At 37.1% G+C, this 13011-nt stretch overlaps 1 protein-coding gene across 7 annotated transcripts; it reads left to right on the top strand.

Moving 5' to 3' along the window:
* The first annotated feature begins 1687 nt into the window (after window positions 1-1687).
* Window positions 1688-12304, top strand: cuedc1b (CUE domain containing 1b). 7 transcript variants are annotated; one of them, XM_008425159.3, is made up of 12 exons: window positions 1688-1877; window positions 2854-3494; window positions 4296-4420; window positions 5658-5784; window positions 8710-8965; window positions 9112-9168; window positions 9366-9446; window positions 9532-9643; window positions 10365-10459; window positions 10566-10649; window positions 11487-11553; window positions 11898-12304. In XM_008425159.3, exons 2-11 carry the CDS (start codon window positions 3183-3185, stop codon window positions 11549-11551), a joined length of 1314 nt encoding a protein of 437 aa, XP_008423381.2. In that variant the 5' UTR covers window positions 1688-1877; window positions 2854-3182; the 3' UTR covers window positions 11552-11553; window positions 11898-12304. The 7 variants fall into 7 exon arrangements, with proteins under 7 accessions (XP_008423381.2, XP_008423378.2, XP_008423379.2 ...); XM_008425156.3 differs by having other exon boundaries at window positions 1689-1877; window positions 10591-10649; XM_008425157.3 differs by having other exon boundaries at window positions 1689-1877; window positions 8707-8965; window positions 9366-9440; window positions 10591-10649.
* The last annotated feature ends 707 nt before the right edge of the window (window positions 12305-13011 follow it).

Raw genomic sequence — 13011 nt, 5'->3', positions numbered from 1 at the left:
AGTCTACATTAGGTAGTGATCACTTTCCAGTGAGTACAATAATTAATGATGGTTAAAATAGACAAAAAGATTTCAAGATGGTTCTTTAACGAAGCTAACTGGTAAAAATGAATCCTTATGTTTCATCCAGCCCTTCTCTTGTTAATTTCTGGAAATCAGTCTTTGCACTGTCTGAGGTTCTACACTGTGAGCTTCAGTCTTCAGAGTCGCCCCACAGCTGGACTTGCCACGTGTCAAACAGCAAATGCTCATTTCCATCATCAATTGGCCGGAGTGCAGTTTTATTGAGGTGGAAAGACCCAGCTCAACTTCACAATCACTTTTCCTATTTATGAGAAATCTTTGACTATTGTCTTTGACTTCCCTCCTCCATTCTTTCCCCCTTTTTATATACATATATTTTAATTGTATTTTTTATTTTTTTCATATTTGTGCATAATGTATTTTGTCAGGGTTGTCTCCAATGACTATTTATTTGTGGTCTCTTTTTTCTACCCTGTGCAAATGTTACCTCTTTTACCTTTGTGTGGTTGTGTCTGCAATCTGGGGATTTGTTTGTGGGTTAGAATATGCTAAAATGTTACTATATTCTGTACCATATTTATCAATATATGGCTGATAATTCAATCTGGAGAGACTCGCACAGAGAAAAGCAGCAATTGGAGAGTTTTATTTGATCTGAAAGTCAAATAAAAGTAGGTTTCTTTGGTGCCCGGCAGAAAACGGGGAATTGCCATTAGTTTGAATACAGCGCTTGTGGCGAGGATTAAGGTCTTCTTATCCCGCTGCCCAAAAACTGGCAGTGGAGGAGAAAGGAGGGAGGGTGTAGACTGGGTGGATTTGGGTCGGAGCGTGGCTGGGAAGCAGGTGGATCCATGGATGAAGGGATTCATGATCTGTGACTGGCTGAGGTGGAGACGAGGAGGATTCAGTCTCCCATCTTTAATTTGCACCAATGTCTTCATTAAAAAGACATTTGAAAGAGAATTTTCAAATAAACTGTGAGAAAACCAGCCACGTTAAAATGCAACATATAAGAAATCAGGTAGCAGAACATTTTAAATGCTGTAAAGAAGTAAAAGGTGAGAAAAAAGGTCTCCCTTGGTGGAATGAGTAACGTAGAGCAGTTAAAGAATCGAACAACACATTTAAATTATGACGACTGAAAACCATATTGAATAAAAAAGGAAAAGAGCAGCGAGTCATAACTATCAAGGATGCAAAGAAAGAACAAAATATTGTTCATCAGAATCAGTGATGAGTTGACAAGCAGAAATATGGCAAAGGGTTGAATGGAGATAAATTGTGTTTATATAAAATACAAAAGTCAGTGTTGAAAATATTAGTGAGAGAAACAAGGGAAATAATGATCATGATATTAAGGGTAGGTCATACTTCTAATATAAATGGTACTGTGTGTTTAACTGGGAGGAAAAAATAAATGTGAACGACGTGGAGGGAAAGAAAATGTAGAACATTTATTGATGAATTGTAAAAGTTATAAGCCTGAAATGGAACGATTGAGAAAAACAGAAGAACAGGACAGGAATGACGTCTTGAGGAGTATTGGAAAGTGAAGATATTTACACATTAAGGAAAGCAGTATTTATTTGTCTTCATACTACAAAATAAAAATAGAATACAGAGTACAGAACACTCACGTCCAGTAGGTGGCGGTATGCACCTTGAAGCTGTTTGCGATCCGCCATAATAGGGCAGGAGAAAGAAAAATAAGGAGAAGAAGAAAAATAGAAGAACTGCCATAACACCTGAAAGGGTTCATGCAATAGACATAACGGTGGTGTTGGAATTAAAGGATTTATTATTTGACATCACAACCAGACCCACTGAGGCTCTTCCGTACGTCGCGTTGAAACGTAAGTCTGGGCTCAATAATCAGTGAGTTATCCAAATAACTTCCACGATCGCTAGCATTGTGATGGGAGGGAATATTTATTTGACAGATGTGATTTGTTGCTTTTAAAAACATAAAACCACGAGAAGTCATCTGCATTGCCATGTATGATTATGCCAACAGCTTCTGCCTCGCTATGCAACAACTTGGTACCGACGGGTCGGACCACAGACCCAGGTTAGCTGCTACAGAGCTAACGTGTTGAAATGCTGCTGGCTGCGCTGGCTAATGTGTGCAGTGATTGACGTCGGATATTTCACGGTTTGTCTTGTTGGAACATCATTTTCCAGTGTTACGTTTTATGAATAAAAGTTGGAAACCTCGAGCCACTTACCATTAACATGAATTTTCCCAATTTTTTAAATAACATTTAAGTTAAAGCACAAGTTAAGTGCTTTAACTTAAATGGACAGGAGCGGGTATCCCAAGCTTATAAGAAACAATATCATTAGGGAAAGGAGGGGATAAATAAATACAAATGAAAGGGATAAACAAAAACTAAGTGTCACCATGTTAGCATCCAGAACCAGAATAAAATGAATCTTCACAGAAGTAATATTTCCTAGCAGGACAAAAAGAATGAAACCTTTCGTGGGAATCAGGGAAAGTCTGATTGCAAATTAAAATGCTGCACATTTTAGACTTCAACTTGTAAAACAATTTTCATCGTATACATTTTCAATAAAATATAGTGCAGTTTCAGGTTTTCTGTAACTTGAACTGCAAAATTTCACTTTTTTTTTTTTAATTCAATATCAGAGGGATAAATCTGTTATCCAATGAATATTATTTATGTGCTGGCTTCAGCATACTAAAAGTATGAGTATGTATTTTTATAAAAGTACGAGTAGAGTAGTATGCATTGCCTCTGTTGGTGAGAATGCTCTTTGTGAAGTGTCTGTGTAATGAGCATCATTTATCTGTCTGTTGTCTCTTAGGTGATGACTCTCTTCTCTCCCAGTCCTTGAAATCTGCAGCACAACTCGTGTGAGCTGACCGCACCAACAACCTCTTTACAAGTACTAAGATGGACATTTAATTTTTTTCAAAGAGCGAAATGACCGTCACAGTCTTTTAGTGGAAACTGATGAGGAATGCTGGAAAATTATGGAAGATTAAATGCAACCAATCGATTTTCTTTTTTCTTGTAAATTTGATCTTTTAAATCATAATTAATAGATTTTTTTAAGCAACTTTCCCTAGGGGATCAATAGTCTATTCTGATTCCGATTGGGTTAGCAGCACCTGAGACAACCAATCTCAAAGGATGACCAGCCTGTTCAGGCGGAGCAACAGCAACAAAGGCTCTGAAAGCAGAGGAGGTAGAGATGGTGGCGGCACTACTAGTGGGCAGCTCAACAACAGCAGGCCGAATCGGCCAGTCAGGCACCTGGAGTTCAATCAGGCCATGGAAGACTTCAAGACCATGTTTCCCTCCATGGACTACGAGGTGATTGAGTGTGTTCTGCGTTCCAACAAAGGAGCTGTGGACGCCACTATCGACCAGCTACTTCAAATGAGCATTGAAGGACATCACTCAGATGACACCTCGGACTCGGATGACAGCATCCCAGCAGAGGTCAGTAAAATGTTTTCTGAAGTCTAAATCTCCCTAATCCAACCAACACGAAGGCAAATATATGTTATGCTGGGATAACTGCGATAACTTTCTTGTCCCAGTTTTGCTTTAAAAGTTGTGATAGTTTGTGTCTGACCGCATTACCAAGACACTCAAATTTATATAATGTTGATCTAAATGGAGTTTCTCACTGGTAGTTCAGATCTACACCCTCCGATGGCGTCACAATTTCAGTTTATCTGATATCCTGCGAAGGCACCAAATTAATTTATCAGCTGGAGTAAAGGGACGAATGAGGTCTTTGGTTTTGAAATGAATAAAATGACATCATCTGCATGTGCTAAAAGTTTGTAAGGAATACCTTGATGTGTTATTGGTAATATATCAGACCTCGGACGTTTATGGGCAGTTACAGGTTCTAATTTATGATTTCATGGAGGGTTTGGATTCATTTGAACAGCATTATAGCTGCAGCATGCAGCCTTTACAGAAATGTTTTTTTTCCATAAATGTTAAAACTTTCACCATGTTGTGATGGTATTGTATGAAACGGATAATCTGTAAAAAATAAATAAATAAAATTGCATCGCTCCCAGTCAAAACAACCAGAACCAGGAAAAATACCTTAGCACTGTCAATCATATTTGTGTACGTGCTGCTAAAGGGATGAACAGAAGTAGATCGCAGAAAAGTGGAAATAAAAGCAGTGTCCTTAATTCCATTGTTCATTTGTGTTTATTTGTTTGATTGATAAAAATAAATTTTTAAGATTAGAAAGTTGGCCTTGTACTTGTTTTTCAGATTCTGGAGCAGACCCAGGAACCCGACAGCTCAGATGAAGAACCTCCTCCAGTTTACTCTCCACCAAAATCCAACATGTACTCTGACTGGAAGCACCCAGAGACACACAAATTGTCTCCTCCACAGTAAGAACTTGAGATTGCTTCTGCACCTTTGTATAATACACTTTAAAACTGGGATCAATATCTGTTCTACAAAACACAGGGGCTCCATATGCAAAAACATATTTGCACTGATGTGGAAGAAGGCCAAATAAGAAAACGAAATTCAGTGAGAAAATTAGATTTTTTGTACTTTCTTTTTTATTCACTACTTGTATTTCAAGAGATTTGTAAAAAAAAGAAACCTGGAAACCTTACAGACTTTAAAACCAATAACTAGAAATTCAAAGACCCCCACCTTCTTGAAATCTAACAAAATTGGTGTCAAATGTTTGTGAAGTAAGAATTTTTGTTTGTGCTGCTATAATTTTAAAGATATTACTAAAATAGTTTCCAGAGGTTATTCAAAGCAAAAGCAATGCAAATGACAATTATTGCTTGACACACCAGCACAAATGTAGCTGAATTGATTGACACCAATTGATTGGTCGTCAATGGCAACCTTGGGGAATCTGTAACTCGAAGATTCCTTCAGCAGAATTCAGAATAAGCCACTATCTGGTATACAAATACTAATTTTTTCTAAGTTCTGTTGGCGTTTTTATTGGGAACCACAGTGGAGACATGGTGTGGATGAAAGGTTTGGGTATGTTGCCTTTGTCTGTACATGAATTTGTCTGGGCTCAGAGGTTGTGCAGGGTAAACAGTGCATGGATGAACTGAAAGAGTCTAGCATCATGTAGTGACACATGTACAGTTGACTTCCAGTTACAAAAAAGGTTTAGAGACCATGTAAAGCAAATTGGAAAGGTTAAGGCTCCACACTTTCTCCAGCTGTTGAAGATGACTATTCTTTCCCCCTGACCACCAAGCGAAATTGCTGGGGTACTGTTGTCCTGCCGGAGTTGATTCTTAAAAAATGGAATGACATCATTTTAACACTTCTGCTCATTTTGCATAGAATTTTTAATAATTTTTTCTTTTTGTTGAGAAAGTCATGGCAACCTGCTGCAAAGCAAACAGTCCATAAGCTCAGTGAGGCTCGGGAATAGAAAGTGAAGAAGTCTTTATCCAAAAACCATCCCCAAAAGTTCAGAGTGATTTATGAAATCCTCCTTAAAAGATTCTTATCAGCGAGTCTGGCAGCCTCGAAGACATTTACTTTTCAATTCACAACCTGAACTTTGTCAAGTTTTAATTGCAACATATAAGAGGATGAGCCGATGATGTATGCTAATGATTTGTTGGTGGGCTATCTTAGATCGGAGACCCATATGCCAGCAGACGACCAGCAAGTTCGAATCTACAGGAACTGGAACCCCCCTCTGCTCGGAAACCTTCCAGAGGACTTTTTGAGGATTTGGCCTCGGCAATTAAACAGTGTGGAGGTACTTTATTATTTCGTTCAGAAATTACTTAAAAGCAATTAAAACTTTTGATGAATGAAAAAATGTTTTTGCAAAAGTGATGTATGCTGTTTTCTGTTGTTCTTTTGTTTTGGGTATTTTTACCTTTTTTGCTTGTATGCATCTTTTCTCCTGAAATACACATTAAATAAACATTTTTAGCAACATTTTAATGACTTTACTTTAAAGTGGATATATCATGCTTTTAAATCCTTCCTTTTCACATGTGAATCACTCAGTTATAGTCTATATCAAGTAGAACTTCTTGGACGAGGAAAAAAAAAGGCAGATTCTCAAAAGTGATTAGCCAGAAGTCATGATCTTGCTTAGCAAATGTGTCGGACAAGAAAAACATTATGACAAATTGAAAAGACTGAAAGCTATAATCCAAAAAGAATATAAAGATATCTACACAGCATAGGGAGAGAATAAATTACATTTTCTATACTACTAGACACTCAAAGTACACAAAAAAATTTATTTAAAAAGTGAATTTTGCATCATATGTCCACTTTAAAGTCTTACTGTGCTTTGCACCAATGTAGTTATTTTGCTGATGTAGTCATAAATGTATTGTAGCTTAGTAGTCAGAATTGAAGAGTGGATTTAGAAGTTTCTCTAAAATTGTACTATTTTCATGTGTACTGGGTGACCTAAAATCAATACACATGGTAGAAAACATTGCTCAAAATAATGGTTTTAATTTTAGTTGGTAACACTGTATTTGACAGGGTGTGTATAAGACTGAAACAACACTGGCATTAACATCATGTAACACCCAGGGGTGAAAGTAAGGGGGTACGGCATGGTACTGCGTACCCCTGAAAGATTTAGCGGGGGTACGCAGTACCTGCAAGAGAGGGGAGCGGCTGTCCGCTGTAAAAAAAATGAACGGGTTCACTGTGCAGCCGTGAGTTCACCCACTAATCAGCCGTGACCGATTAGTTTTTCAAGAACAATCTAAAACACGATTTAATCAGTTAATTAATTAATCAGTCTGAACTCTTCGTGCTTTACTAGAGCAGGGCTGCAATATGTCGATCACGGATGTGTTTGAGTCGATCTTAGCATTAGGAGACAAACTGAAAGCCGCCAGGAGGCTGAGAGCAGCAGGTCCTCCTCTGGCTCCTTATCAAAACGTTCGTAACTTTATTAAAGAACAACAGCAACAACAACAAATAAAATAAAGTGTTCAAATGAATGACCCAACAACAGTAATAATCTCAGTAATTATTGCTTCAACAAGGTGTTGCGCAATTCTGTGCAGAGCAGGAGTTTAAAATTAACTAATCAACCACCGCTGTGTTCAGGGAGGCTTATTAATGATCGCAAAATAAATATCAAGCCTAAAAATCTAAAATTGTAACAGACTAAATGTTTTTAATGTAATCTGTGCTTGGCTTGCGGAGCGCGGGCGGTTGCCGTGGCAACGGGTGTGCTTAAATGACAAAGACAGAGAGTAAAAAGGTGCGAGTGGTCTTGAGTTGATCACCTGTTCAACTCAACCTGTCTTGGCTCATCACAGCTGCTGTAATTTCTGAACGTTCAACAAACGACAAACTTGGACTAATTATCTCACTCTTTGTGAGTATACGTCATTCACAACAAACATCAAACATGGTAAATATGTTTCATTAAGTATTTAACAAACAAATGGCTTCTACCGCGATAATTATGTGAAATTAAATGAATTGTCTAATTTTTAAAAAAAGTTTTATTTCTCTCTGGCATCTTGCTTTGAGCTCACAGCCTGAGCTCTATCAAACTTTTTTTTTTTTGCTTCTTATTTAGTGGAAATATTGATGTTGAAGATACATTCTCCAAAATAACCTTTTTCAACCTTTATAGCTCCACTGTTGAAAATGAGGCTCTAACATTCACAAATGACATTGAAATAGAATCCAGTCCAACATCTGGTTTGAGGTGATTCCTCTGGAACCTGTTGGAGGAAAATATCCCAACTTCAGAAGATGAGCTTTTAACCTAACAGAGCTCTGTGGTTCCTCCTATCAGTATTAGAATCAGGGTGAGGAGGCGCCATGTTAGGAAGAGAAGTGGAAGATGCAGGATCTTCAGAACAAACAGGTCATGATGCTGGGCTACTGATTATCTCGGTCTGGACACAGGATCAAGAGAATCAGTTAAAAAGCTAAATGAATGGTTATATGCCAGACATGGAAAACTGGAATGCACTCCATGCCATGATGTTCAGGATTTAGGTCTCATGGCATCTCAAGGTGTCAACATTGCAGCCAGTGGGCTGAAGAAATACAGCTTTATTTTGTAACAATTCAAGAGCTAGTACCCCCAAGAATTTAAAACTATTTTCACTCCTGATAGCACGTGTTATGAAGGAGTCTTCTTAAATGTTTACGACTGCTGTCATGAAGTGTCATTTGGTCAATAATGACTTTTAATGTAAAATTGCACTAAAAGTTGCATTAAATGTCTATTAAAAGTGTCAACTTAGCATTTTTTTGGTAAAAATGCTAAGTGAACAGCTTGGAGAAGAGGTTTACTGTGTTTTCTCCTTTTGCACAAGCCTGTTTGAAAATTTATATACGTTGTCTGTAGTTCTTTTATGTAGGTCATCTTGATTCAATTAACACTTGCATTGAAAGTCCAATAAAAGTGTCAACTTTGCATTAAAAGTGTCATTATTTACTGAATGACACTTCATGACAACAGTCATAAACACTCATGAAGACTCATTCATGTTCATAAAGAGTCTTATGTTATATGATGTTTATGACAGTGTTGTGCCAGTCACCTCTTCAAATAAAGTGTTACCTTTTAGTCTCACTGAACTCTTTTCTTTTTTAAATGTTGTTAAGATTGCTGTGTCCTTCAAACTGAACTGGCATTGCTGACACATTATACCTGATGAACTTGTCTTTATTTCAGCAGTACTCACAAAGCAGCCCATCTCAGCCCTCCTCGAGCTCCGCAGTGTCTGTGTCCTCAACAAATCAAAGGACGGCTCAGGCCGGTTCTGTGTTTGGAGCTTCTTTGACTGCTGAGGGTCCTAATATGATAACGGGATTACAAGAGAACACACTGATGCAGTATTTGGAAGACGAGCGCATAGCCCTGTTTCTGCAGAATGAGGAGTTTTTGAAAGAGCTGAAGCGTAACCATGAGTTCCTCATTGCCTTAGAGAGAGGTATCACTTACTGTTGTTTACGATTGAGAAAATCTTCTTTAAATGTCAGTTTAACTTTATTTGGAAGTTGAATCGATATATATTGGAATATCATATGAGGGTATTCAGTACATTAATTGTCTCATCTGTGTCTCTCTTTATTTTAGATGGGTTGAAGTATGGATCAAAGTCCAGCCATTTATCAAGCCTGGACACTTCCACAGGTAGCAGTCAATCAGTGTACAGATCACTTGTGTACTTGAACAGGAACGAACCAAAGTTATTCATTCCTGGTTCTATATATGCTTATGTATTGGCATTAATGTAAAGTTTTGTACAAACATCATACTGTGAACAAATGTGAACTATTTCACATGTATGTTTGTAGTTTCATATTGCAGTATGGGTCCTTTGTGTGCAGGGGAGAGGTACTCGGCAGATTCGCAGGAGCCTCCCTCAGATGACGCACTATTCAGAGACAAACTCAAGCACATGGGTAAATGTAAGTTTGACTTACGACTGTTGAACAACTGTTTGCCGTGGAAGCATTTGTTTGTGTTTATGATATCTACCTTTTGCAACTTCAGCAACAAGAAAGAAGCTCTTTGAAATTGCCAGAACATTTTCTGAAAGGACGAAGAGGAGAAAGTCTAAAAGAAAGACTCTCACGCATTTATATCCTTCCTGTGACATCACATGGTCATTATCTAAAGTTGGTGGTTTTATTCTATGGTGGGAATCTGAGAGAAACATAGATTTATTAAAGTGTCACTGACATGATGTGGGAGCGATGCTTAAATTGTCAGTATAAGTTTATGTTGCATCATTCACTTATAATTAATTTTTTAGAAATAAAATGCCGATTGAAAGCAGACATGTTTTTAAACTTAGCCCTGTGATGAGCTTGCTGGATGACTCTTTTACAGGACGTGATGTAACGAGGGTAATATCCAGTGTGCCGCCACGTTAGCAGGCTGTTTGATTTTCTTAATTACACCAGTGAACTCATAAGTCTGTTCATCCCAAAAGATGAAAATCTTTAAGATCACTGAATGAAACGGGTACAGAGAACAGATGGCTCTGCTCTCTGTAGCGATCGTTTCACTTCACACAAGAGCTCCAAACACGTTACATATACATATATATTTAAAAAAATAATAAGATAATAGTACTGAAAATACAGACACTCTGATTTCGTAGTTTGTTTGTAAATATAGCGCACAACTGGACTGCAGAGACAGCCAGCTTTAGACTAACTGGTTGCCGTGGTTACTTGCTGTTGTGGTGCTGTTCTAACATTAAGTAGTATGCGGTCAGCATACTCCAATTTATTATTACAGCATAGTAAAACTAAGTTATGCTACCAAATTGACATTAGTGAAAGGGAAATGTCATAATGACCCGAACGCGTTGCATGCAGGTGGAAACGGCTCAGCATGAGGCAGAGCGAGACGAAGAGACGCTGTAGGGAAAATAAAACCTCCGACATCTTCAACAGATACCAGGCGAAGACAGGTGACCTGCGCAGGCTGCGAGTTTTCAATCATTTTATTGGCCTGATTGTAAATAGTTTCAGTTAGATGTTAGTTTTGTTTTCATTTGTTTCCTTGTTTTTGTTTAGTTTTTTTAACTAAGCTTGTGTTCAGATTGGGTACAGCCGACTCTACAGCAAATCTCCTTGAAGATATCGAGGCAAACCCCAGTGGTAAGCATTGCCAGTCTTCTCAGTTTTGTCTTTGTACTTTGCTGGTGGTCTAACCTGTACTTAGGTGGATATCTCAGATTAAGTTAAAAGGATCAAATCTAAAACTTTTCTCCGTCTTTCTGTTCTACATTTACAGCATTTTTATCAGGTGCTATATATATTTCTTGAAAGTGCTTTAGAAATAAAGTGCTATGGTATGTTACATCAATTTAGCATGAACTGTGTCCTTTGGCCTACGCCTGTAGAATTGTGGGCCCTTTGTCACAGACCTATGTTAAAGACGCCACTTCTGGATTGATTGCTGAATTTAGCAGAGTTCCTTCTGAGACATGACATGTAGAATGAGGTCGGTTTCAGGAAAACAATGATCAAGTAGAAAAAAGAAAAGGTAATACTTATTTGAAGTGGTCTGCAAAAGACTGACATGACACTGTCATAAACATGACACAACACCTGTTATGAACATGAAGGAGACTTCATGAATGTTTATGACTGTTGTTATAAAGTGTCATTCAGTGAATAATACTTTTAATGCAAAGTTGCTTTAAAAGTTTCATTAAACGTGCCAACTTTGGATTTTTTAGTAAATAAAGACACTTTAGTACAAAGATGGCACTTTTAATGGAGTTTTAATACAACTTTTAAAGCAACGTTGCAGTAAAAGTGTCATTATTTACTGAATGACGATTCATGACAACAATCCCAAACATTCATAAAGACATAACAGGTGTTATGTCATGTTTATGAGTGTCATGTCAGTCTTACCTCTTCAAAAATAAAGAAAACACTTGAAATGTTCACTGTAAGTAGATGTGAAACATTTTTTTGTTTGTTCAGAGGAAGATGGTAAGCCAAGAAGAGGTATCCTTCAGGAAGACAAACAACTTGACAAGCCAATATGATGGTAATACACTTTTTTTATCCAATGTTTTTGAAAATTTAACTTTGTGTAGTTATAAAGACTACATATTTGTGATGGCAAAAATAAGTCTGACCTAGGATATTGAAAACCACTGATAGTTCTCTACACAGAGCTAAAAACCTTTCCCCCACTGCTGTGTTGATTTAAACGTCTGTAAATCAACTTGTGAGACTGTGACAACTTGGTTTCTTGTGATTTCCTGTCCTATTTTATTTATCTGTTGCTGAAAGTGTTTGTTTTAGTTGCATCCTAGGAATGCAACTAAAACTCGGTGCTCTCCATTCTCAAACATCCTGATAAAATATTTTGATTTCCTTCTAATTTAGTTTTCCCAAGTGTCTGGATAGACAAAGTCAACGGGTGAAGTGACGGATCTGTCCGCTGTCAGCGGTGAATACCTTCAACTTCTTCAAGCCCTGTTCTTGTTACAGTTAGGGTGATGCTGGGTACAACCGTAATCTGTTAGCTCTGTATTTGACACAGGATTATAATCATGTATTACTTTGAGAATTCAATGTCTTTTTTTTAAGTGGTTCTGATCAATGCTAGATCAACATTAAACAAGACACTTTTTAAACACTTTCTGAGAGTTGGACTGAGAAGTATAGCTCATTATTTAGCTCTTCTCAAATAATGCAAAGGGCGCCCCCTGGCTTCCAGTGTCATAAGGTCTTGTCTAATTTTTACGAAAGTTTTCAACTGAAATGACTGAAAATAAAATTTCTTAACTTGACTGTTGTGCACAGCGTTATATTTTCCTTGAAAGTTTGATAAAGGTGTAAGTGTAGGTTTTACAGATGTGTTTTAAAACGTGATCAAATGTTATTTGTTGGAAATTTCAGTATTCCATTACGCTTTGAGATCAGGATAAATGTTGTGCTTGCACAAAAAACCAGCAGCACAATATTTTACAGACAACTCAGCATGTTCAAAAATGAACATTGTGTGAAAGTGTTGCACGCACCAGGGCTGTGACTCTGGAGTGATTACAATCTTATACTGGTAGCTTCCTTCTACTTTCATAAAAAATAATTTCATTACATGCCTAATTCTGATATTTAAAATATACTTAAAAACACCTTGATTAACTTGGGGAACCTTAAAATTGATTAAACACTTAACACTATAACAGCATTAAATCTTTTCGACAGCTTCAGATCTATCCAAATATATATAGTTTTTCATATTTTGTAAAAAAAATAAAATAAAATGGGTTTTTTAGCCTATTTTGTCCAAAATAACCTGATTTTTTATTTATTTTTTAAAGAAAACCCCACATTTCCCCCACCAAAAAAATGTCTAAAGTAGAATATTTTAGACACTCTAAAATATTATATGGGTGTTTTTGGCCTTGACTAGGTTGAAAGTTAATAAGATTAATTTAAATGTGTTATTAAGTTTGGAGCAATGAAAGTTCAAAATAAAAACTGACATTTTATC

The sequence above is a fragment of the Poecilia reticulata genome, chromosome 13, assembly GCF_904066995.2.
Source record: "Poecilia reticulata chromosome 13, P_reticulata-male-v2, whole genome shotgun sequence".
Lineage (NCBI taxonomy): Eukaryota > Metazoa > Chordata > Actinopteri > Cyprinodontiformes > Poeciliidae > Poecilia > Poecilia reticulata.
The sequence above is the reverse complement of the archived record's forward strand: the minus strand, read 5'-3'. Positions and strand labels throughout refer to the sequence as shown.